General features: G+C 44.6%; 2 protein-coding genes across 10 annotated transcripts in view; both read right to left on the reverse strand.

Moving 5' to 3' along the window:
- Positions 1 to 2,476, reverse strand: part of LOC109865816 (myosin-9) — a 28,025-nt gene extending 25,549 nt beyond the window's left edge. The window contains exon 1 of one of the 2 annotated variants that reach the window (XM_020454275.2): positions 2,326 to 2,476. The gene's annotated coding sequence lies outside the window, so the exon portion shown is untranslated. The remainder of the gene's footprint in view (positions 1 to 2,325) is intronic. The other variant, XM_020454276.2, reaches the window with a different exon arrangement.
- Positions 2,477 to 8,720: 6,244 nt separating this feature from the next.
- LOC109865304 (neuropathy target esterase) overlaps positions 8,721 to 26,798 on the reverse strand; it is a 38,012-nt gene continuing 19,934 nt past the window's right edge. For 2 of the 8 annotated variants that reach the window (XM_031798808.1, XM_031798809.1), the window contains exons 19-35: positions 26,494 to 26,683; positions 26,231 to 26,380; positions 25,923 to 25,986; positions 25,664 to 25,832; positions 25,219 to 25,401; positions 24,503 to 24,621; positions 24,030 to 24,186; positions 23,682 to 23,798; positions 23,378 to 23,447; positions 18,378 to 18,494; positions 16,068 to 16,184; positions 14,019 to 14,167; positions 13,786 to 13,938; positions 13,380 to 13,499; positions 12,992 to 13,094; positions 11,200 to 11,366; positions 8,721 to 11,114 (exon numbers count right to left, since the gene is read on the reverse strand). In XM_031798808.1, the coding sequence (XP_031654668.1) occupies positions 11,037 to 11,114; positions 11,200 to 11,366; positions 12,992 to 13,094; positions 13,380 to 13,499; positions 13,786 to 13,938; positions 14,019 to 14,167; positions 16,068 to 16,184; positions 18,378 to 18,494; positions 23,378 to 23,447; positions 23,682 to 23,798; positions 24,030 to 24,186; positions 24,503 to 24,621; positions 25,219 to 25,401; positions 25,664 to 25,832; positions 25,923 to 25,986; positions 26,231 to 26,380; positions 26,494 to 26,683 (2,223 nt within the window). In that variant the 3' untranslated portion in view covers positions 8,721 to 11,036. Of the gene's footprint in view, positions 11,115 to 11,199; positions 11,367 to 12,991; positions 13,095 to 13,379; positions 13,500 to 13,785; positions 13,939 to 14,018; positions 14,168 to 16,067; positions 16,185 to 16,270; positions 17,166 to 17,292; positions 18,495 to 23,377; positions 23,448 to 23,681; positions 23,799 to 24,029; positions 24,187 to 24,502; positions 24,622 to 25,218; positions 25,402 to 25,663; positions 25,833 to 25,922; positions 25,987 to 26,230; positions 26,381 to 26,493; positions 26,684 to 26,798 lie in introns of those variants that run through there. The other 6 variants (XR_004204401.1, XM_031798811.1, XM_031798812.1 and 3 more) reach the window with 6 other exon arrangements.

Here is a 26,798-nt window from a genome sequence, read left to right on the forward strand (position 1 = left end):
GTTCTCATGTTCTGAGCAAGGAAGTCAAACGTTAGCTTTTTTACATGGCACATATTGCACTTTTACTTCTCCAACACTTTGTTTTGCATTATTTAAACCAAATTTAACATGTTTCATTATTTATTTGAGGCTAAATTGATTTTTATTTATGTATTATATTAAGTTAAAATAAGTGTTCATTCAGTATTGTTGTTGTTGTCGTCATTGTCATTATTACAAATAAACTGACTGGCTGTCCCCAGTCCACCTGGCCATGCTGCTGCTCCAGTTTCAACTGTTCTGCCTTATTATTATTCGACCATGCTGGTCATTTATGAACATTTGAACATCTTGGCCATGTTCTGTTATAATCTCCACCCGGCACAGCCAGAAGAGGACTGGCCACCCCACATAGCCTGGTTCCTCTCTAGGTTTCTTCCTAGGTTTTGGCCTTTCTAGGGAGTTTTTCCTAGCCACCGTGCTTCTACACCTTCATTGCTTGCTGTTTGGGGTTTTAGGCTGGGTTTCTGTACAGCACTTTGAGATATCAGCTGATGTACGAAGGGCTATATAAATAAATTTGATGTGATTTGAAATAGTCCGATTAATCGGTATCGGCTTTTTTTGGTCCTCCAATAATCGGTATCGGAAAATCATAATCGGTCGACCTCTAGTATGTATCCATTTCATATGTTATGTTACGAATTCCAATTTGTCGTCAGCAACATTAGCTAGGTGGCTAACGTCAGCTGGGGTTAAGGTTAGCCAACATGCCAAGTAGTTGCAGAGTAGTCGGAAAGTTGCTTAAAACGCTGAAGCTGTCCATGATGAGATATGAACACAACCGTTGGGTTGCTAGACATTCGCTTTATACGCACGTCCGCCCAACCACCCTACTTTATTTTTTTGCCTTAAGTAACCTTCCGTCATACACAACTATAACATATCATACTAATTTGAGTGCCACAGATTTACATTTACTATGTTACGTGCAGTCTGAGACCTGGCTGTCTCTTCTAATCTAGTTAATGCCAGACACTCCTAGTACCTGCATTAACAACTTTAGTATCTAGGGAAAAAGTGGGTTGGGGAAGTAACTAAGCAAGATTGTTGATGTGATTGCATAACAGATATGCATGTACTCATCATATAAATCTATTTTAAGGTGTGTATGGTCTAGTCCTCAAGGAAGGACTAGATTCCTACCAGAAATATTGCATTCTGCTACATAGCTCAGACAGCCAAGTGGCCTGAACTGAATACAGGCTTGGCTCAAAACAAAACTCAAAACAGAGACCCAGTATGTCAGGTGGCAAAACCATTTGAATGTGAGTGTGCAAATTTTGTATCCTTAGGGCAGATCCATAACAGGGCCTGCATACATTTTGTGCTCCCACCAACCCATGGTCTCAAATTCCAACCTCAAACCAAGACAAGCTAACATAATAGAAATTGGCAGTGTTGGAGAGAATTGAACTCAATTTAGTCCAATAGTAATTGAAATATGCGTTTATTAGGCAAATGTATATTTTCCAACTTCAGACCTGTCTAATTCTCACTTAGGCAAAAATATATTTAACCCCCCCCCCCCCCCCCCCCCAAAAAAATGTCAAGACTACGAATTGTAGTTAGAGTGAATTTCGGGTAGCTTTAGTGTAGCTCGCCGTCTTTCAGTGTGAAACTATTGGTAGCTTAGTAAACTGTTTTCAGAGTAGCTTCCGCAAAACAGTAAATGTGTCAACGTAAAAAGTGCACTACTACAGGGTTGATGGCTGTGGTTTGGAAGATACAAGTTTGGGCAGCAGAGCATAGGATGCAACACTGACTGGGTGTTGTCCTTGTTAATTACTTGTCATGACATGGGGAAGTAATCATAGTTTGTACAGGTAGCCTTGCAGATTCTGCCACACAGGTTAGCTTTACTCAAACTGTGTCACCGTGCAAGCTTGACAAGACTAATGTGAAATGACTAGAGAGAGTACCAATAAAGGCCCATCAACTATCAATGTAGTTGTCAATCTGTCCTAGTGTTCCTTCTTTACTACCAGCGACCACGTTCACACCGGAAGCAGTGACGACGGATATTTAAAAGGATACCTTGACGTCGAGTAGTACGGTTGCTGCTTGACGCATCACCTTTCGATCTACATTCGCAATAAAAACGACGAGGCGCATATGAATGCAGAACTAATACTAATAAAAATGACCTACTTGTCTGTCGTCGCTAGTAAAGCTTCCCGCAACAGACTTCGAAGTAAGCACTAACATATTCCAAGTAGATCTCATTCCACGAGGATTACAGAGGGATAGACAGATAGGTAACCTTGATACAAAATAAAAACGTACCTTCTGCTCGGTTGTCGGCACTGCGGAGTGAATTCGGTTGCTCTATCGGTTTCCGTGTATGCAAAGGCAACTCCTTCCACGCGACACCAAACTCCAAAAACCGTACTGCAGATGCTTCCCTTCTCAATTATCTCCCTTTCTGTTGTCTCTGCGCCGGGCGTGGCTGAAATAGGGTGGACATATCGAAACTATGATCCGCCCACTTTATCATTCACAGGTGAGAAGGGTTTGACTGCGACCCGCGTCCACAACAAGACTCGGTAAGAAACGCCCAGGGAACCCCCGCCGCCTCTGGTATTGGCTCTTGGCTACTTACATTTGAGTCATTTAGCAGATGCACTTATCCAGAGTGATTTACATGAGTAATTAGGGTTACGTGCCTTGCTCAAGTGCACATCGATAGATTTTTCACCTAGTCAGGTCAGGGATTCGAACCATCGACCTTTTGGTTACTAGCCCAACACTCTTAACTGCTAGGTTACCTGCTGCCCTTGTTGCACCTGTTACTTCCTTGTAGCATTTTAGCAAAGCCTAACCCTTTTTCCTAACCATAACCTCATTCTCCTATCCCGCTTAGTTCTCCAACTAGACTAGAAATCATGGTGAATAACAATCTAACACAGGATGCAGTCGAAATAGCAATAGCCTTCAATTCCTACTTTATTGACTCTGTCAGGGTACTGACACAGAACCCCTCCACTTGTTTCTTGGGCTCAGTGCTAGTGAATGACACTCAACCTGTCTTCATCATAAGGGAGGTTTCTGAGTCAAAGGTGAACAAGGTGATTAGCTCACTAAAGAACTCTAAAGCCAAAGATGTGTTTGGGATGGACTCTACCTTTCTTAAGAACAACAAAGAGTCACTCATTGGCCCCATTACTAAGGTCACCAACACATCTATTGGTCTCGGTGTGTTTCCAAGGGTATGGAAGTCGGCCATAATAACGGCCATCTTTAAATCAGGCGACCCTGCTGACGTGAGTAACTACAGGCCCATTAGTATACTACCTGTGGTGTCAAAGGTTGTTGAAAAGTGTGTAGCAGAACAACTGATTGCCCACCTCAACAACAGCCCCTTCACATTACACTCCATGCAGTTTGGCTTCAGAGCGAAACACTCCACAGAAACGGCCAACTGCTTTTTTCTGGAAAATGTGAAGTCCAAGATGGACAAAGGGGGTGCTAAGGAAGGCTTTTGATACTGTTAACCATGAGATTCTCATCACAAAATTGTCCAAGTTCAACTTTTCCCCTGATGCCTTGAGATGGATGAAATCATACCTTGAAGGCAGAACTCAGTGTGTCAGAGTGAGCAATGAGCTGTCGCCCACTCGTAGCTATGATGTGGGCGTGCCCCAAGGGTCAATACTGGGGCCCCTCCTGTTCAGCCTATACATTAATGATCTGCCTTCTGTCTGTACTGGGTCTGAAGTTCAAATGTATGCAGATGATACAGTGATATATGTGCATGCAATGAGCAAACAACAAGCTGCACAAGAACTCACTACTGTAATGGTCCAGGTTACAAAGTGGCTCAGTGACTCGTGTTTGCATCTCAATGTGAAAAAAACTGTTTGCATGTTTTTCACAAAGAGGGCAACAGATGCTACTGAGCCAGATGTCTATGTGTCAGGGGAGAAGCTCCAGGTGGTATCCCTATTTTAAGTACCTTGGCATCATACTTGATTCCAACCTCTCTTTTAAAAAGCATGTGAAAAAGGTAATTCAAATAACCAAATTCAACATAGCTAATTTCCGATTTATACGAAATTGTTTGACTACAGAGGTAGCAAAACTGTACTTCAAATCTATGATACTCCCCCACTTAACATACTGCTTGACTAGTTGGGCCCAAGCTTGCTGTACAACATTAAAACCTATTCAGTCTGTCTACAAACAGGCTCTCAAAGTGCTTGATAGGAAGCCCAATAGCCATCATCATTGTCACATCCTTAGAAAGCATGAGCTCTTGAGTTGGGAAAATCTTGTGCAATACACCGACGCATGTCTTGTATTCAAGATCCTTAATGGCCTGGCTCCCCCTCCACTCAATATTTTTGTTAAACAGAAAACCCAGACATATGGCAGCAGATCCACAAGGTCTGCCATGAGAGGTGACTGTATAGTTCCCCTAAGGAAAAGCACCTTTAGTAAATCTGCATTCTCTGTGAGAGCTTCCCATGTCTGGAATACACTGCCATCAGACACACATAACTGCACCACATATCACACTTTCACAAAATGCTTGAAGACATGGCTAAAGGTCAATCAGATTTGTGAACATGGTCCCTAGCTGTGTGTTGCCGCTCTCCATGTTGTCTGTTGTCTGTAGCTTGTGAGGTGTGGAAATACTTTGTTGCTTTTATGAATTTTGTCTTGCTGCTTTTTGTTTTATGTTGCTCTGTCTGTATGCTACGTCTTGCTTGTCCTATGTTGCTCTGTCTGTATGCTATGTCTTGCTTGTCCTATGTTGCTATGTCTTGCTTGTTCTATGTTGCTATTGTCTATATTGTAATTGTTTTTAATAACCTGCCCAGGGACTGCGGTTGAAAATTAGCCGGCTGGCTAAAACCGGCACTTTTACTGAAACGTTGATTAATGTGCACTGTCCCTGTAAAAATAAAAATAAACTCAAACCTGACGCATGAATTATCTTAACCTGCTATTTTAATTATCCTAACCTGCTACATTAGTTCTCCTAACCTGCCACGTTTTTTTTTATCCCAACCTGCTACATTAGTTATCCTAACCTGTCACGTTAATTATCGTAACCTGCTACATTAGTTCTCCTAACCTGTTACTTTAGATCTCCTAACCTTCTACTTTAGTTGTCCTAACCTGCTACTTTAGTTCTAACCTCCTTTAATAATGATCCTAACCTGCTAGAACAAGGAAGTAGCCAGGAGCCAATAGAAGAGGTGACAGGGCTTCCCTGGGTGTTTCAACCCGGTGCAGTTCAGAGGATGCGGGTCGCAGTCAGACCATATTGTAGATAGGTATTTGCGCCGCCCCCTCCATGTATCAACCAACATCATAATAATGTGGTAGGAGAAATAGGGGGGGATTTGGAGGGATGATCATGCATATCTATCCGGTTGTTTTGGTGAATTATCACTTTTGTCAATTCCAAAGAATAAACTACCAATACTTTAGCACCATAGTCAAATATCTAACACTTATCTTCAGCGGCAGACCTCACCCAGGCCAATAAATATTGCTATTAACAGATCTGTTTGTTACTTAACCATAATGGATGGTAAGGCTTGGGAAGGAGAGAGGAAGGGGTGTTGAGTCTTGTCTGTACCTGCCCTTCCTGTGATTTTCTGCCCCAGGTCTCAGAAGGCTTGGGGGCTGGAGGGGGGACAGGTGGGAGAGACAGTAGAAGTTTTGAGACCTTTAGTTGTTGGGAAGAGGGGTGTAGAAAGGTCTGATCTGCAGCCACTCTGAACATGGCCAAGGTGGGTTGGTGTCACGAAAGATGCTACAACAGCATCATTAGTGTATTTCTTCATCAATGTGATTGAAAACCTCACCATACAGGGTACACCTTTGCTTATTTTTTATCATGTATTAAAAACTAGGTAAACATTTGCGTGCATTTGTCACACCCTGGCCAAGAGGTGCTGTGACAACTCAATTCAGTACAAAAGTCACTTTACCACTACCTACATGTACAAATGACCTTGATTAACCTGTACCCCCGCACATTGACTCAGTACCCCCTGTCTATAGCCTCTTATTTCAGTGTTATTTTCATTTGAATTTCTTTAGTAACTAATTTCTTAACTCTTTCTTGAACTGCATTGTTGGTTAAGGGCTTGTAAGTAAGCATCTCACAGTAACTTCTACACATGTTGTATTTGGCGCGTGTGACAAATCAAATTTGATCTACACACCCTAGGTTTACACCAAGCGCATAGGGGCCACTGAATAACTCATAGCACAGACCACACCGGTTGTTTTAGAATGGGCTTGAGTGGCAGTACATGGAATGAAAGTCTGAGACAGGTCACAGTTTATTTCTCGCTCCCAATTTCAGCTTCCCTAAACCAAGTTAACTCTACCCAGAGAGGAAAAGACAAAGAGAGAGGGTTTAAACTCCCGTCAAACTCAGTCCACAATAAGCAGACCACCTGCCTTCCCGCTTTTTGGACGACTCCCATTGTTAGCCCAGAGACAAGATCATCTTGTCATATATACAGTATCGCTGCTCTACCTTAACGCAACAAAATTAAGGGAGGATATAACACAAAACAACCAAATCAAACAAAAACAGGTTTGTGTGCAGGGAATGCATTTCATCTTTAACTCAGATCATCATTCCTCAAATCACACTTCTCTTTGCAAAACCAAGGCTTTAAAGGCACTCTGCCACAACCTTCACTAACCGTCGCTTCCCCCTAAAGTAGCCACACCTCAAACAAACTGAACAAGCGTTATGAAGAGACAGGGGAAAACCAGTCAGTCAATCACATGTTTCAACGAATCAGTTAACAAAGACGCAATTAGGAGCACCTGGGCTAGTGCATGCACAGTAATAATAGGGCATTCGTCACACTGGTGACCACTTTTCGTCCAGTCATGAGAGAAGAACTAACGTCAAAGGCAGTGGTTTCCACTAACTTGGTATTTTGACCAATCACATCAGATCGTTTCACATCAGATATTTTTCAGATCATCAATCAGATTTGGGCTGCCTGTGTAAACACAGGCAATGACAGAGAGCCAGGTAAGATGATATGATGTGCCTCACAAACCGATCTGGTTAAAAAGCACACAAACAATTCAGCAGGTAAGAGTATGAAAACTACCCCCAGGCATGATTCACTAATCCCCAAACAAACATGTACTAATCTATTTCAACCATTCAGAAGGAGATACTATCTTCCACTTTCTCAGTTCCCCCAATGTAGGTGTTTTTGTGACTTCTCTACCTAATATGGTTAGAGGGCCAGAGAACGAGTCAGAAAGAGAGAGGTAGGGAGGTGTGGTTCATTGTTTGTTCTGTGGTGTCAAGTTACTTTTACAACCCTGTTATTACCCCATCCCCCTCTCCTCTCCTTCAATCAGCCTGGCATCAAAGATGAACAGATAAGCTACAGAGGGCAGGCGTGTTGCAACTAAAGTGAAAGAGAACTGGAGAAGGGTAGAGGGCAGTGCGAACGGCCCAGTACATTACCGGAGCGCCAAGTCTAGGTCCAAGAGGCTTCTAAACAGCTTCTAACCCCAATCCATAAGACTCCTGACCTTCTAGTCAAATGGCTACCCAGACTATTTGCGGTGCCCCCCCCTGCTACTCTCTGTTGTCATCTATGCATAGTCACTTTAATAACTCTACCTACATGTACATACTACCTCAACCACATTGACTCTGTACTGGTACCCCCTGTATATAGCCTCGCTATTGTTATTTTACTGCCTCTTTTTAATTACTTGTTCCTTTTATTTCTTATCCATATTTTTTTTTAAACTGCATTGTTGGTCAGGGGCTCGTAAATAAGCATTTCACTGTAAGGTACACCTGTTGTATTCGGTGCATGTGACTAATACAATTTGATTTGAAAGAGTCAACAGCCACCACTGACACATGAACATATGGTATATACTTATTACATATGGTATCTGCAATTTAGTTCAACTGCAGGGGAGAGATATTATGCAGGTAGATTCCCTGAGATTAACACCAGTCATCTTGATAAAACCAACCAGATTTACAGGTTAAATGTAAGGAGGAATTTGTGTCATACAGTAGTTCACAGTAGTATTATTTGGGTGTGTGTGTGTGTCACTTTACTCTTAATATCCTGTTAGTCAATTTTGTACGACCACAGTGCATGGTTTGATGTAACACTACATAGGTTATGATGTAACATCCTGTCATCGGCTTCTGGACAACATAGGACAAAACAGGTTAGACAGTGTCATGGGATTGTTCACATTAGTGGCTTTAACATCCCATGTAGAGGTATTAGTGCAATGAATCCTTCAGAGAGAGAAGATCATGCTATATCACTTTCACAAGCATCCAAAGACTGTTATTGGAAGGAATGTCCAGTCATGTAATGTGGTTGAGTAATTTCACTGAGGCGGAACTGCAGACGCTGCACCCAGGGATGTGGGGCTGAGGCTGGGGTGGAGTGAGAGGGTGCATGGATAATTTGGAAGCTGCTTCTGGACGTGTTCCTGCACATCCTCTTCTGCTGTGTAGAGAGAGAGAGAGAGAGGGTGGTGTGGCGCTGGAAAACTATGATGATTCAGTAGAGTAGTGTTGGGGTTCTCATCACGTTGAATGAACAGGGCTCCCTCCTGTGGACAACTTCAGAAACTACAGGTACAGTAAAAGTAAAGTTACAGGAGAAACTCTCCTCTACCTGTTATAAAATAAAAACAAAATGTTTGCATTATAATTTAGATTTATTATTCAGTATGCATTTCTTAACATTTCTTTAAATTGAAATGACATCCCATACCATCCTGTCTCCATAGGGCATCTTAAGCAAGATGCAAATAAAACAAACCTCCTTTCCAACCAAGGAATTATTCTTTATATTCATCAGTGCAAAATAGCAAAACCCAAGCTTATAAGAAAGGACAGTACAGTTCATTATTCATGTCCGTAATTAGAATTTTCCATTAGGGTTTTTTCCCTCCTTTTTGTTCAGTGATAAAAAAAGGCTTTAAAAAAAGCCAGTGGTAAAGCAAAACAAATAAATAAAACTAAATTGGCAACAAACAAAAAACATTCAGTGCACATTTGAATGGATTTAGGAAGGACTTCTCTCAGGCGAAAAGAGTCCCAAGTTTTGCAGCAGAAAAACATATAAATATGTATATAATAAATCATTTGAGTATTAACAGGTGTAAAGTATGTATCATGTCTATATAGTTATTACTAAGATTAGACTGAATTATTCTGTGACCATTTGAGGGCAGGGGTGTCAAACTCAATCCATGGAGGGCCTAGGTTCTGCAGGTTTTTGTTTTTTTCCTTTCAATTAAGACCTAGACAACCAAGTGAAGGGAGTTCTTTACTAATTAGTGACCTTAATTCATCAAGTAAAAGGAAGGAGCGAAAACCCACAGACACTTGGTCTTCGTGGAATGAGTTTGACACTTGTTGGTTAGGGAGTACACAGGACCCCATGCAAGCATTAGGCAAGTAGGGAGAGGGGGGTTTCTATACTAAAAGGTCCATTGGCAAAGTCTCCCCTCCATCGTTTTTTAAAGGGTTAAATTCAGGTTGAAAAGGCATTGTTATCCTCTGCTTGAAACAAGCAGCATACAGTAGTAGCAAGCATGGTGGAAACCATTGACACACACCTCTCCTCTACACATTTTCACCTCCCTACTTCAACATCCAATAATGTACACTGAACAAAAATATAAAATGCAACATGTAAAGTGTTGGTCCCATGTTTCATGAGCTGAAATAAAATATCCCAGACATTCTTAATACGCACAGAAAGCCTCTCAAATTTTGTGCAAAATGTATTTTAGTGAGCATTTCTCCTTTGCCAAGATAATCCATCCACCTGATAGGTGTGGCATATCAAGTAGCTGATTAAAAAGCATGATCATTACACAGGTGCACCTTGTGCAGAGGACAATAAAAGGCCAGTAAAATGTGCAGTTTTATTACAAAACACAATGCCTCAGATGTATCACGTTTTGAGGGTGTGTGCAATTGGCATGCTGACTGCAGGAATGTCCACCAGCGCTGTTGCCAGAGAATTTAAAATGTTCATTTCTGTACCATAAGCCGCCACTAATGTTTTTGTGAATTTGGCAGTACGTCCAACCGGCCTCACAACCGCAGACCACGCCAGTCAAGGACCTGAACATCCTGCTCCCCTGGCCAGTCATGTGACATCCTTAGATTAAGGCCTAATGAATTTCAATTAACGGATTTCCATATGAACTAACTCCCTAACACTTTTGAAATTGTTGCATGTTGTCTTTATATTTTTTGTTCAGTATACATCAGTTTCTACCGTTTGTGCGCAGCAGCGGTTTTGTACCTCTCATTTCTTTAGCAGTCTTTTACATCTCTCTCTCCATTCAACATCAATACTACTACTAGCAAATAAATCGTAATGACACACACACACACACACACCTCTCTCCAACTTCCATCCACGTAATACCCATGTGTGTCTGAACAGAGAACAGTGTACCATCAATGATAATCTCTCCTGATTAGGGACAGACATGACATGCAGACAGACAGTCTGAAAAGGGCCAAAGCATTGGAGCTGAAAGCTTTAAAGAGACTAGGTGTTTAACTTCAACCAAGTACTAATGTGTTCCCTGTGGTATGAGGGACACACTTTAGTCACCCCAATAAAAGTATTTCAGCTTTGGCAGGAGTGGAGTGGTGGGAGGGAAACAGAGTGGTGGGGTCCCAGTCGAGTCCATCTTCAGATTGGAGAGGGTCCATTCATGGTCCAAGGGCTTCCGGGTTAAGGGTCAGGGGTTAGAGTGGGGCTCTCCATCACTGTTCCTGGAGAGCTCTCCTCCTTGATGTAACTAACCTGATTTCTTTGATAAACCAGCTAATTATTAGAATCAAGCGTGGTAGATTAGGGTTGAGGAAAAAAATAAGTATTTAAGCTACAGTAGCTGCAGAAATTGCCCGACATCCAACTCTCATCTTCCACCTCTTAGTTTTTGGACCCAGAGCCCGTCTCTTTTTCATTTTTCCTCTCCTCCTGTCAGCAGTCGGAGAGCTCGGAGTAGGTGTTGGAGTCACCTTCTGTTTTCCTCCGCTGGCGGACTGACTTCTCCTCATCCTAGAGGAACAACACACAGACAGTCACTACTAACAGCAGGGTGTGTGAGTGTGTGAGTGAGAGTCTGTCTGTGTGTTACACGTACTGCCTGGAAGACTCCGTTCTGGCCCCACTCTCCGGGGGAGAGGTCATCGAGTTCCTGTTCCCCCTCTTCCTCCTCCTCCTCCTCCTCCTCTTCCTCCTCCTCTTCTTCTCTCACCGTGTCCATCCCATCCTCCTCATACTCCGTCAGGCAGTCCGACTCATCCCCCGCTGTGGGACACAGACAGTTATGCACTATGAAAGAGACCAGCCATACGGTAGCACAAGCAACAAGACTGAAGATTGCCATGTGATGCACTACATGACCAAAAGTATGTGGACACCTGCTCGTCAAAGATCTCATTCAAAAATCATGGGCATTGATATGGATTTTTGCCCCCCCCCCCTAACTGCTATAACAGCCTCCACTATTCTGGGAAGGCTTTCCACTAGATGTTGGAACGTTGCTGTGGGGATTTGCTTCCATTCAGCCACAGGAACATTAGTGAGGTCGGCACTGACGTTGGGCGATTAGGCCTGGCTCGCAGTCGGCATTCCAATTCATCCCAAAGGTGTTCGATGGGGTTGAGGTCAGGGCTCTGTGCAGGCCAGTCAAGCTCTTCCACACTGATCTCAACAAATCATTTCTGTATGGACCTCACTTTGTGCACGGGGGCTTTGTCATGCATAAACAGGAAAGGGTCTTCCCCAGACTGTTGCCTCAAAGTTGGAAGCGCAGAATCGTCTAGAACGTCATTTGTATGCTGTAGCATTAAGATTTCCCTTCTATGGAACTAAAACAGGGGGCTATAAAACAGCCCCAGATCATTATTCCTCCTCAACCAAACTTTACAGTTGACACTATGCATTTGGGCAGGTAGCATTCTCCTGGCATACGCAAAAACCAAATTCGTCCGTCAGACTGCCAGATGGTAAAGAGTGATTCTTCACTCCAGTGAACGCCTTTCAACCACTCCAGCCAACGCTTGGCATTGCGCATGGTGATCTTAGGCTTGTGTGCGGCTGCTCGGCCATGGAAACCCATTTCATGAAACTCCCGACTAACAGTTCTTGTGCTGGTGTTGCTTCCAGAGGCAGTTTAGAACTCGTCGTGAGTGTTGCAACTGAGGACAGAAGATTTTTCCGCGCTTCAGCCCCCGGCAGTCCCGTTCTGTGTGATTGTGTGGCCTATCACCTCGCGGCTGAACCGTTGTTGCGCTTAGATGTTTCCACTTCACAATAACAGCACTTACAGTTGACCGGGGCAGCTCTAGCAGGGCAGAAATTTGACGAACTGACTTGTTGGAAAGGTGGCATCCTATGACGGTGCCACGTTGAAAGCTCATCAGTAAGGACATTTTACTGCTAATGTTGGTCTGGAGACTTTATACACCTGTCAGCAACGGGTCTGGCTGAAATAGCCAAATCCACTAATTTGAAGAGGTGTCCACATACTTTTGTATATATAGTGTCTCTCTCCATGTATATTCTATTGTAAAGGAGCTACAATTTAAGTAAAGATACATTCAATATTTTTTTAAAGGTGACCAGGGCCTGTATTCACAAATAGTCTCAGAGTAGGAGTGCTGATCTAGGATCTTTCCAAATAAATCTTATTCATTATGATCTGAAAGGCAAACCTGATTCTAGATCAGCAATCCTAATCTGACAGGCTTCATGGACACTGGCTCTGGAGCAGTGATTATTATTTGATTGCAGGACACTTGAAGAGTCAGGACACGGTAAAGAGGGAAACAGAGAGGAAGGGGAAACGCTCAAACCCTTATCGACGTTGCTAGTAGGGTTACTGCTCGACCAGACTTCGGTACATTTTCCACTTCATAATAGCCTCTTACCCTCAGCAGCATCAGCGTCGGGATCGACGTAGGTCTGGACCGGCTCAATCCTGGACACGATCTCAGCCAGGTCAGTGAAGTCTGAACCTGGACACGTACAGGACTGGAATACAAACAAGATAATGTCATTATGTTAACGAGAATGTTAGAATTAGTGTAAAATTAGTGTAAAATGTAACACAGCTTAAAACAAGAGAATGTCATGGGAATGTTATAATAACGTTAGGTAAATATTATGTTAGTAGAACGTCATAATGTAAAGACTGTTATAATAACGTTAATAGAAATGTAACTATGTGTTAATGTAAAGTGGAGCAGCTGTGAGATGGTGAAGGTAAAGTTTGTGACTGTGTGTGTGTGTGTGTGTGTGTGTGTGTGTGTGACTCACGTCCGTCTTGGTCTTGCTGTCGTTGTAGTCTGCCGAGCGGTGGTCCTTGAGCATGTTGTCGATGATGTCACCACGGGCCCATCCGGTAAAGAGCAGCTTGCCGTGCTGGTAGCCCACATCCTGACAGAGAGGACAGGTTAGCCTGGGGTAACAGGCCATGTGGTACACTAACAAGCTACTGTAGCAATAGAGTCTGGTGGAGACCAAGCTACAAAGATGGTCTTTTACCGTGTGATTTAGCTATGAACAGGAGACTTCAAGTCAGCTGTTATCTAACATTTTATTTTCTCTAACAATTACATTCAAAAAAGAGATCCTGAATGTAAAATACACTTTGAACATATCCCAGAGCCTGCATAAGGAGACGAGACAGAGAGAGGTGTTGAGAAGGAATTGTGGAACTCACGTAGATCTCATCAAACTTGCCGAAGTCCATTGTCTTGAAGCGGTCGATGGGTGGTCTGATGTACTCGCAGTAGGCACTCTTCTTCACCACTTCCAGCTGACGTACACACGACACATAGGCCAGCCTGGACTGGATCTCTGCCATGTCTGGAACCTGGGTGGGTATAGACGATAGTGTGTAGGAGTGTGTGCGCGCGTGTCGTTGTATGGGGTCATTTGCATTGATCATCATACCTTCACTTTCTCTGCCCAGGGGTTGATCCGTTTCCACAGCAACCACCAGCCCGACAGGCTGTCGCCGTAGTTACAGAGGTCCGTCTCGTCCTGGCTACCTACGTCGATGGCGATGACAGTCTTGGCGCCCATGTTCCTTGCGATGTCCGCTGTGGGACGTCACGTTGTGACACACACACAGACACACACACGTACACGAGCCGGCAGCAGGGACGATAAGGAAAACCCAGTCTGGGGTTATTGTGGTTATCTCCTAATAGGAACGTTGTCCTTCATATACTTTATTACCATATTCAAACTCACTCCACCAGAAACAGACATCCCAATTGGCTGGATTATCATCAACTGGATAATCACATCAAACTTCATTTCATTTCCAGTTGTATACAGTGCATCTACTCATATCGCCCTACTGCACCTCAACATTTTTTCTGATGGTTCCAATGTTTGGGTGAATTCTTATCTCCAGGTTGTGTTCGCTCCTGCATGGTTGATAATGTAGCCTTGGTGTGTGTTTATGGTAAGAGTCCCAGACAGGGTTTGAGACCAAGTAACCCCGTGAAGGGTGCAGGTCTCACCAGTACACTCCACAGTGTTGACCCAATGTGTTCAAGGAACTGGCAGGCAGCCTAGCGGTTTCAAGTGTTGGTCTAGTGAACCAAAGGTCGCCGGTTCGAATCCCCGAGCCGAATAAAAATCAGTCAATGTGTCCTTGAGCAAGGCACTTAACCCTCATTTCTTCTGTAAGTTGCTCTGGATAACAGCGTCTGCTAAATGACAAAAATGTAAAAAATTAACCACGCCTAAATTTTGAAGAGTTTAAACTTATCATTAGCGTTAGTTCTATGGGTACTAGCTATCTAAATCCATCATAAACACTAGATGGTGGCTATGGCATTGCGCCTCTTCTGCCTTTTAGAATGTGAGACTAGTCATTGCTTTATCCCGATAGACACTGGGTCCAACTCTGTGGGTGTGTCCACCCAAATCATCAAATAATCACACATTGTAGACCTCGAAGCCACCCAACCATGTGGCACAAACCACAAGGAGATTCCACATCTAAATAAACCTACAATCACCCAAAATAGAGAAGGATGATGTTAAACTTCATCAGGTTTGTGAAACATGGTTTTGTTTCATTATTTTTCTTCTGCCGACCTCCAAGAGGAGATAACAGTAACATAGTAGAAGAGAGACATTTGAGTAGCATGCAGAACTTTTTTTTTCATTTTTCCCCCACGTTGTCTTTTTTCCCCAGCTGGAAGGCAACAGGCAATCAATACATCCATTTGGTAGAACTCCCAAATTGGTAACATCCTATTGAATACCAGTTTGTTGAGGGACATGATACTGCGTTTCGTATTCAAACTGGAAGGGAATGTACTGTCAGAGCCGACTGGTGTCTAGTAAGTCACTGATTTAGAAGCATGGGCTTTTGTTGTGTTTTATGGAATTGAGAACGCTAACTATATACCGTTTTTAAGTTGCCTAAATCACAACTCTATCAACACCCCAATAATTTGAGGAATACGTTTAGATGTTCTCAGCCAATAAGACACCAGGAAGCCTGACTGACAGACACATAGCATTCTGAAACTCTGATTTAGTGCTGATTTAAAAAGCTTGTGGATACTGGACAATGGGATACTTTGTACCACCAGTGTCCACCATCACTAACACACTTGATGCTCTGTGTTGTATTTTCTCCCATCTGATAGGAAAGATTTATCCTGAGCTGAAAGCATGTTACAGACCAATTTCAAATACACTACGGGGTTCATGTACATATTTGTTTTCCCCCTCAGTCAATTGCCTCTATGGCTATATTTTGAAAAGATTGTTGGCAAATTACATTTTGACAATGGAAATGACTTGAATGCTCATTCCCACTGCTCAGATGGTAGAAAAAGCAACTGAATTCAGTCAAACTATCATCTTCACCATCGTCAATGACAGCGCCCCCCCCCCCCAACTAAAATAACTCTGAAAATGTCCTACTACCCCTTCCCTCCTCCCTCTTTCCTGTTCTCCTCCTCATCTACTTGCCTGGCAGGTTGTTGATGTAGCCCCCGTCCATAAGCAAGTTGCCATCTTTGGGGTCGCAGAGGGGCGGCAGGTACCCTGAGAGGGTCATGCTCGCCCTCACATAGCGCCACAGTGACCCTGTGAGCCACACCCAGGGGGAGGGAGGGGATAACATCTCAATAATGTTGGCATAACTTCTCAGGTTAGTCATGCGTTTTGGCAGCAGACCACGGCCCCAAACCAAAGGGATGCAATCCCAATTGGTTAACCCAGAGGTGGGTAACCGCCAAAGGGTTAGCCACGGGATGTGAATGTGGTGCTGCTCAACCTCTCAAATCGCTTCTGCATCCCCTGAAACACCTTGCCATGCACAGAGACCTGTGTGTGTGTGTGTGTATGTGTGTATGTGTGTATATCAGGTCTAGGCACAGGGGTATGGGTGCAGCCACAGAGTATCAAGGGTTGGTTCGATCTCCAGACTCTGTCCCCAACCACAACCGTATGCTCCCTGTTAGTTAACCCTTGTGAAAGGTTATCGAGCCAAAGTGAAGCTTTTGCTTTTAGAACCATTTATAAAAAGTGGTGTGTTTTACAGCACTTGGTGAAAACATATAAAAAGGGGGAAGAAAACTAAGATCACCAAAAAATACAGGTATGAGGAACCTTTTTAAACCTAGCCTCCAGTTCCCTGACTCCCAACTAGACACAAGGAGCACTGGAGGTTGGTAGTCTGGTCACAGCATTTGGAGATCTCTCAGACACTAGTGAACATGTTAGGGGCAACCAGCCAGCCCTGCCCAGAGCTGTGGTCCTGTAATACCACCCCGGACCAGCAGAGGGCAGGGGGAGGCTGGGCGCTGCATGGATTGGAAGGAGAAGGAGCACCAGAGGAAGAGAAGGATGCCGCTGTGTGTGGAGTTTGAAGGGGACATACGAGACTGAAGAATTTCAGTGTGGAATCATTGAACTGAACTAGTTCTGGACTTAGAAGTACTAACAAAACGCATAGTCACCATTTTCAGCCCACATAATAATTCACTGACAAGAGTGATGGAACTGGATGTCCGTCTATGGGCATTGGTAGGATCCAGAACACTTTTGGCATCTCGCTAGAAAAATCTAAAGGGAAACGGGTAGCATCAGCAACACTGTCATCAATATATATGTAAAGAGTAAATATATAGATGCGTACAGTACACAGACACATGCACATACATGGACACGGGGAGGTGTAGCTGCTGGCGGGGGGGGGGGGGGGGGGGGGGGGGGGGTACAAATGGTTGACAGAAGCCATTCATAAGCACTGCTCGGTATGACGACATGGGATCAAGCTATGGACGAACGGACAGACAAATGGACACAGAAAAAAACTACTACTGACCACAAACAAAACAAAAACATGAAATATCCTATATGGTGATCTTCTCTGACCTCAACACAAAACCTTTATTTCCCCATAGGATCAGCTTCAAAACCCTGAAGAGAACGCTACATGTTGTGTTCCTATAGCTAGGTCAATACGCAAAAAAGCTATAACCTATGGACCTACACTGACAAACGAGTGACTGAGGCCCAAGCTTTAGAACGTGGGAAACGACAAGCAGCAAGCTGCGTGGAAAGGCCTCAGGGAAAAGCCTGTGTAACATGCTCAGGAAAAAGCAGGCGAGTGAGTGTACACTTGGTGTGTAGTATACCAGCCAAGTGCAGGAGAACTCGGGAGATGAAGTGGAGCAGCATGGAGAACCAAAAACAGGGAGGGGGCGGGGCACCAAAAGCAGGACCATCATGCACCTCTGTCTGACCCATGGATATGTACCTGCATGAGCAGAGCCTCACTGCCAATCCGGAGGCATGGGGAGGGGCTTACTGACACTGGGAGGGCGGGACAAAGCCAATTCGTAACTGTCGTGTGTATGAGTGTGAACTATTGAAGCCAAATTGAATAGAGAAGTATTGGTGTTAAGAATGGGTGGTTCTGGGTGTAGGGGAGCGAAACATTGCATCCCCTCCACTCACACACCGAAATATACACTGTATTATTAGCCTAGCTTTCCTTCCAAACCATGGGTTCCCAATGTCCGACTGGTCAGGTGGGGTTAAGGTGAGACGGAACATGAGGGGGAGGGAGTGGTTGATTGTCGGTTGTTTCAAGGAGCTTAAGGTAGAAGTTGCCCCTAACCGCAGATCTGGGATCAGATGACATAACCCCAATCCTAACATCAACCATCAGGTGGGTGAAAATAATATGACCCTGTATCAGTGGTCAGGAGCAACTTCGACCACTCCTTTTTGGGGTTGAGACGGGTCGGGGTTTGAACTTTGAACTCTGACCTGGGACATTGTTAACATAGCAACCATCCACAAGCAGGTGGCCATCCTTGGGGTCGCAGAGGGGAGGTAAATAGGGGGTGTAGGAGGCACTCGCTCTAACATAGCGCCACAGCGAGCCTGTCAGAATGGAAGATGGAGAGGGGACATCAAACATGGACAAATAGCCCCACGTCACACACAGACAGAGAGAGAGACAAAGGAGAGAGGAGAGATTAGGGTTCCACATTGTCAGAAACGCTCCCAAAGTTCCCTTATTTGTTGGGGAGATTCCAGTTGAAGAATTCCCAATTTATTCTGGGAATCCTCCAACCGGGATTTCTGAAAAACCTGAGAACTTTGGAAAGTTTCTGTAATTTTGTAAAACCTAGGAGCAAGGCAGAGCTAGAGATGGCCAGAGAGAGAGAGAGAGAGAGGGACAGAAAAGAGCAGGAGACAAAAGGGGCAAAACATATCCAGAACGCTCGACGTATACAATCTAAAACCCTCAGTGAACATGGCCAGGTAACATAACGCAATGTTTCTAGAAGTAAATAAATACCCAGAGAGGCCGGTCCTAGAAGTAAATAAATACCCAGAGAGGCCGGTCCTAGAAGTAAATAAATACCCAGAGAGGCCGGTCCTAGAAGTAAATAAATACCCAGAGAGGCCGGTCCTAGAAGTAAATAAATACCCAGAGAGGCCGGTCCTAGAAGTAAATAAATACCCAGAGAGGCCGGTCCTAGAAGTAAATAAATACCCAGAGAGGCCGGTCCTAGAAGTAAATAAATACCCAGAGAGGCCGGTCCTAGAAGTAAATAAATACCCAGAGAGGCCGGTCCTAGAAGTAAATAAATACCCAGAGAGGCCGGTCCTAGAAGTAAATAAATACCCAGAGAGGCCGGTCCTAGAAGTAAATAAATACCCAGAGAGGCCGGTCCTAGAAGTAAATAAATACCCAGAGAGGCCGGTCCTAGAAGTAAATAAATACCCAGAGAGGCCGGTCCTAGAAGTAAATAAATACCCAGAGAGGCCGGTCCTAGAAGTAAATAAATACCCAGAGAGGCCGGTCCTAGAAGTAAATAAATACCCAGAGAGGCCGGTCCTAGAAGTAAATAAATACCCAGAGAGGCCGGTCCTAGAAGTAAATAAATACCCAGAGAGGCCGGTCCTAGAAGTAAATAAATACCCAGAGAGGCCGGTCCTAGAAGTAAATAAATACCCAGAGAGGCCGGTCCTAGAAGTAAATAAATACCCAGAGAGGCCGGTCTTAGAAGTAAATACCCAGAGAGGCCGGTCCTAGAAGTAAATACCCAGAGAGGCCGGTCCTAGAAGTAAATACCCAGAGAGGCCGGTCCTAGAAGTAAATACCCAGAGAGGCCGGTCCTAGAAGTAAATACCCAGAGAGGCCGGTCCTAGAAGTAAATACCCAGAGAGGCCGGTCCTAGAAGTAAATACCCAGCGAGGCCAGATCTAGAAGTAAATACCCAGCGAGGCCAGTCCTAGAAGTAAATACCCAGCGAGGCCAGTCCTAGAAGTAAATAACCAGAGAGGCCGGTCCTAGAAGTAAATAACCAGAGAGGCCAGTCCTAGAAGTAAATAACCAGAGAGGCCAGTCCTAGAAGTAAATAACCAGAGAGGCCAGTCCTAGAAGTAAATAACCAGAGAGGCCAGTCCTAGAAGTAAATAACCAGAGAGGCCAGTTCGAGAACTAAAACAGATAGCACAGACAGGACTGTAGATGACAATTACATTTTTTAAAATACAGATAGAAAAGAACTAAATAGCATCACAGCATTAATATTACACTGCATTTTAAACTAATAGTTAAAATGGTGTCATCCATTTACTCTCCTAAACCACTCAAAAGGAACCATGAACACCGTAATCATGTATTAGTTCAGAAACCTCATTGGAAAATGGAGACCTGCATACACTGAGTGCACAAGACATTAACACCTGCTCTTTCCATGACATAGACTGACCAGGTGACAGCTATGATCCCTTATTGATGTCACTTGTTAAATCCACTTCAAAATCAGTGAAGATGAAGGGGAGGAAAAAGTTAGAGAAGGATTTTTAAGCCTTGAGACAGTTGAGACATGGATTGTGTACGTGTGCCAAAGGACAAGGCAAAAAAAAATGTAAGTGCTTTTGAACAGGGTATGGTAGTAGGTGCCAGGCGCACCGGTTTGTCAAGAAGTGCAACGCTGCTGGGTTTCACATGTGTATCACAAATTGTCCACCACTCAAAGGACATTCTGCCAACTTGACACAACGAAGGGAAGCAATGGAGTCAACATGGGCCAACGTCCCTGTGGAACGCTTTCAACACCTTGTAGAGTCCCTGCCTTGTAGAGTCCCTGCCTTGTAGAGTCCCTGCCTTGTAGAGTCCCTGCCTTGTAGAGTCCCTGCCTTGTAGAGTCCCTGCCTTGTAGAGTCCCTGCCTTGTAGAGTCCCTGCCTTGTAGAGTCCCTGCCTTGTAGAGTCCCTGCCTTGTAGAGTCCCTGCCTTGTAGAGTCCCTGCCTTGTAGAGTCCCTGCCTTGTAGAGTCCCTGACTCGACAAATTGAGGCTGTTCTGAAGGCAAAAGGGATGCACCTCAACATTAGGAAGGTGTTCCTAATGTTTTGTACACTCAGTGTATTTCTACTCTTTCCCAGGCTATCAACAGCCACAGTCGTCCTGTTTGGTGTTTTGTTTAGAGCGTAATAATTATTATTAGCTTGGTTAGATAGATAGCAGCCGACAACAAACAAGAAAATTACTACAAAATGCACCAACATTCTCGGAAAAAGGGATCGAGAGAGAGAGAGAGAGAGAGATAGAGGGAGACCAGTGAAAGAGAGAAGGAAGTGTTAGAAAAAGATGAAAAGGAAGATCCATCTTCAAGCCAGGGAGAGTTAGCTAGCGCACGCACACTATAAATCTGATGCCTATGACCATACTCTAAAAGCCGCCATCTTGCGACTAGCATAACATTTAAAAAATAAAGACTAAATGATGCTACATTTACACAACGTCGAAGAGACTAACATTCATTGGTTGGCTTATGGAAACATGGGGTGTTGCATAAACTAAATAGTGCCACCGCGAAGACAAAGTCCTTTCGTTACGAACGAGCCAACGGTGTAACTTCCTATGTTGGAAAACCCTGAGGTTGGTGTTTAAAAAAAAAAACGTACTCTGAGCTTCAGAAATTGCGCTCTGGCTATGTGTGAAGTTCTCTAGGTACAGATCTAGGATCAGCTTCCCCTCCCCCAATACTAAACTTAACCATTACTGGGGGAAATACATAACTGACCCAAGATCAGCGTCTTGGGGCAACTTCACTCTATTCCTGTGTGTAAGCCTCCAGTAATGGGAATTTAGAGCTGTATGAAAGAAAAGCACATTGGGAGAAACTATGGGAAGCGAGGGAGGGATGGCGGGAGAGGCATAAGGGTGCAGAGGGGTAAAGCAAATGAAGAGTGTTCTGGATCCTACTTGTTGACGCGGACAGGGGTGGAAGCGACTAGCACACTACATCTATAGTACACTAGCCTGGCCCCAGATCTGTTTGTGCCATCTACCCAACAATAACCATAGGAGATGGCAAAACAGATCTGGGACCAGGCTAATAGTAAGCCTATACAGCAGATGGTGAAAGTGTCCCCATATGAGCAAATGAACATTAGGGAAGTCACTGTGGCATGGTTTGTTTGGTGTTGTTTTAAAGACACGTTTTAAACATAAAACAGATGTGAGAAAGGTAGGAGGAGTAACCTGAGAAAGAGAGCAATAGAGATGAGCAGTGGGAGTGGACTAGGCTGCGTCAACAGGAAGTGACATTACACTAGGGAGGAGGAAGGTGGTCGGTAAAGAGAGAGAGCGTTGTAAAGCTTTGCTCTCGCCGTTAGTAAACATGCCAAGTGAAGACAGGCATTGAAGATATGACTGGAGGACCGCACAACCTTATGACACCCCAAATCCAGGATCAAGGAGGACTCATTTGCTACATTTGCCTATGTGGCCTAAAATCAGTACATAAATAACATGAAACAATATAGGTTACTTTCTTTAAATGCCTTTGCTCTTACAAACTAGTGGACATTACCGGTGATAACGAATGCATGCAACATGTTATAAGACTGGATTTTTTTTTGGGGGGGGGGGGGGGGGGGGGTAGGTTTCCTTCAACAAGCCAAAAGGTGACCCCAAGAGGTCAGCAGGGGTCGTACCCCCAGCCTCTAGGTCTATTCTAGCTACAGTTAGTGGTAGTGCATTTCTCACTCAGTCAGTCTTGACATACATACACAATCCATATATTAAGTGTCAGTCAGTCAGTCAATGGAGGAACATATTAAATAAGCAGGGAACAGAGGATGTTGCTCTAGCATACCAGCTGTATGACCTCCTGATTAGTATTATACATCTGCATGCAGAATCTAACCAATTGATCTAAAACGCCAAATTATAACCCCACCTAGGTATCTTAAGATGAATGCACTAACTGTAAGTCGCTCTGGATAAGAGAGTCTGCTAAATGACTAAAATAAAAATGTAAAATGTAAAATTAAGGGGCTGGGATTTTAGTCCCATAACCCATACTCTGATACAGTAAAACCAGGGCGTTCGAATCTAAATGATCTAGCTGTTATCGTCAAACGCCGAATGACATTAGGAATGAATGATCGTGTCAATCCCACGTTTGTTCTCAGTCATATTGGGCCGTACCAGCGTGAGTGGATTGAGTTAAATAGCGTTACATATGGAGTATATCTAAATAAAATACATATCTAACGTGTGTGTGTGTGTGTGTGTGTGTGTGTGTGTGTGTGTGTGTGTGTGTGTGTGTGTGTGTGTGTGTGTCTGACTGCTTGAGAGTTTTCCTAACAGCTATCCAATTGCTACTCAAAATCGCGTAGAACTAGGACAATTACTTCTGTAGTGCGGTCAAGACAACTTCGAAATCTAGTCGTCCATTTCTAAACAGCGATAGAGCAGAGAGGAGGAGGGGCCAGCGGTTAGCTGCCTGTCACTCACCGTCTTGGTGCACACGCATGGCGGACGCCGTGATGTCAGTAGTCACGTTGAAGTAGGGCAACCACAGGTCCTGATGGTTACATAGACCACACATTCCATATGAATTGGAATAAGGAACGTTCAGAGGGATATATATTATGTAGAACAAATATGCCTCTCCAAAATGTGGAGTAGGTATCAACGTCAGCTCTATTCAAGACATCTCTATCTGCAACTGTTCACAAGGTTTGCCGACTGAACCTAGCCCAGTTTCCTTCACAGACAGACATCTCTAGTAGCACTGACAGACAGTGTGACCTCTCACCTCAGCCTGCTTGTCCTGGAACACTTTGGAGATGCTGGTGTTGAAGGCGGCACCGGTGAACATTGAGGTGATGGGATAGGTCAGGTCAAGGATGGTTTTGAATACGGAGTTCATCGCCTGTAGGGAGGGAGGGAAGGAGGTTAATAATGAGCGTGTCTGATGTCGACATTTCAGTCGGAACCGCACAGAATCACTGATCCACACTGATCCACAAATCAACACGAGTGATTCTGTGTCTCGCCGTGCTCAAACTGATCCCCTCTAATACACTACATGTCACCTGACAAAGGAATGTGCCAAATAGGAACAAGAGAAGTGCATGATGGTATAGCGGAGGGAGGATCAGACCTTGGACCACTCGCGGGCTCTCTGCTTGGTGCGCACCGCACTCCTCTCCTCGGCGTACAGCGCCCCGATGAACGACCCGATGGACGTCCCGCCCACGATGTCGATGGGAATCCCTGCCTCCTCCATGGCCTTGATCACTCCCACGTGGGAGCAGCCTCTGCAAGAGTGACAGAGACAACAACCAATCAGAGAGAGTAGGAAACGCACTCTGTTTGAGGACTGCATTTCTTCCACTTCTTTCATTAATTTGAAAAGATCCGAAAGAACCTGACTAATTCGAGTCTACAGATACCCTGAAGGACATTAATGTTACAAGAAATCTTAATAATAATCAACAGAAGACTGGACTTCTCATGCAAAGAGCTGTGGTCCCATGACTGTCATTGAAAACATGCATTTGATGATGTGGAGTAAAGCATGTACTACTTGATCATCTACAATCGAGAGTCTAGCACAAAAGAGAGTCCACTGACCTGGCACCTCCTCCTCCCAGCACCAGAGCGATGCTGTTCCCAGTCAGTACCCGGGCCAGCCGAGAGAAATCACTGTGTCTGTCCGCTGTCTTCTCACACACCTTCTCATACACCTCCCTCTGCCCGCACACACACACACACACACACACACACACACACGCACACACGTTGATTTCAGATGATAATCTGAGCAATTTGTAGGCTTCCATGCGCTAGACACAAGAGCTTGTCCAACCATTCAGACTTGGGCCTGGTTAGCGACAGTTGCTATCCACCGAAGCGCTGTAAGTGGTTGGTAAGCTTGTCAATGGATCATTTCCCCAAGACGACCTGGGATTCCTAAAGCCTTTGTAGCTAAAGCACTATGTTATTTCTCTTGAAAACCAAAACTCGTCTTATTCGTAGAACAGCAAAGGGCTTCATTTTGAGCCGTCACTCAGTGCAAGAGAAAACAAAAAAATATATAGATTGGACGAAGAGGACATGCTCAACAGGCTATTAAAGTATCCATAAAACCTTTTCTTGCAAACAGACTAGCCTCCTCTCTTACCACATCGTCAGAGCTCTCTTTACAACCGTCCTCATCCTCAATCTAACGGAGGAACACAATCAGATGTGTGCAAAGGTCTGTGTGTAACGAATGAAAGAAAAGCACAACAAAAAAAACAAACGAAAGTTAGAAAGAGAAGTCATGGCATCTCCCCAGGGAGTCGCACCAGTTTTGAGGGGCTGCGCCGTGAGAAGACCCGGCGGGGGCAGCGGAGGTGGAGGTGTCCGGAGCACCAGCTCCTCATGTTGAGCCACTCTACGGTCCTGGAGGGCCCCGAGCCGTCCTCTTTATGGAGCAGCACAAGCTGTTTCAGAGCCCTCACCGCAGTGTTCTCCAACATCTGCTCTAACTAGAGACAGAGAGACAGAGAGAGAGGCATGGTTAGATACAGTCCTAAGGATAAGATGCAGTCATAACTAGACTGTTTAAAAAAAAAAATCTCTACAAATAAGCTTAAATATGAGGTTCATGTATAATTTCACAACAAAAGTTTTAAATTGAACAAATAAATGTAACGAGGCAGCTTGTAAGTAGAGTAGCTTCATAGGTCAACCAATCCTCCAAACATTGAGCCCAAATCAACCTCCAGCTCTTCACCCCATCCCTCCTACCTGTCCCAGTGCAGGTTCCTGTTCCCCCAGGCCCACGATGAGGATGCAGTCAGCCTGTCTGATGCAGCGCTGGGTCCAGGGAGTCATACTGCTGTCTGTCTGGTACAGGACTATCCTGTTGATGTCCTCCTGCTGGGCCAGCCAGCCAGACAGACGGTACTCGTGGATACTGTTGCGAGGGGAGAACGAGAGTTTAGAACAACCAACTGGTATGGATACTGCAGAGGGAGAGAGGAAGAAGAGAGGATAAAAAACAGACCTATCCAGAGCGGAGGCCCCCAGTCGCTCTCTGATTATGTCACTGGTCAGCAGCAGGGTAGGTCCTACACGTCAAGGACAAATAGAAATGTGTCTAATATTTCAGAGAGAATAATTTATGTATATAAAATGTAATATCACGTTCGCTCAATGTAATAACTTAGTTAAGGAACAGAATAGAACAACTTTATTGTCCACAGAATCTACTCACATTAGGCAGATGTAACTATTGACTAATATGAAACAAGACATTCAAGTCATAGTAAGGTTTGATTGACAGTTGCTTTGCTAGTCTCTAGAGGCGTGTACCTATGGCGCTGAGGGCGTGGCTGAGCTCCAGGTTGAAGGCGTTGATTGGCACCTCGTCACAGATGGGCAGTACGGCCACAGTGGACAGGTTACTGGCCGGGTTGGTGACGTCAGGGCTGGACGCTACGCTGGACAGGCCGAGGGCAGAACCTGGAGAAGTACGGGGTGAGAGAGAGAGAGAGTGTAATACATGGCTTTATCTAGAGGACAAAGAGGGCAAGTGTGTGTATGCATACAGTACATGCCTGTGTACACACACACACCTGAGAATGGTCCTCGGGCCTGTTGCAGGTTCCCCAGGATCTTCTGTCCCAGCAGGTGGATCAACCTGGTGACCACCTGTGGGTACCTCCTCTTGATGTTGTTGAGCGTTCCCTCTGGGAGCTTGACCAGCTCTGTGTCTCTGACCGCGTGGACCGTGGTGGCTCTGGGCTGTCGGGTCAGAGCCTCAACCTGGGGAAAACAGGAGGAGATCATGAGAGCTCCAAAAACAATGGGATTTAAAAAAAGGTATAGTGTCCCCAATGATCTAATACAACCCAAACATACACTATACACACACACAGGT

Source organism: Oncorhynchus kisutch, linkage group LG20, assembly GCF_002021735.2.
Source record: "Oncorhynchus kisutch isolate 150728-3 linkage group LG20, Okis_V2, whole genome shotgun sequence".
In the NCBI taxonomy this organism is placed as follows: Eukaryota; Metazoa; Chordata; class Actinopteri; order Salmoniformes; family Salmonidae; genus Oncorhynchus; species Oncorhynchus kisutch.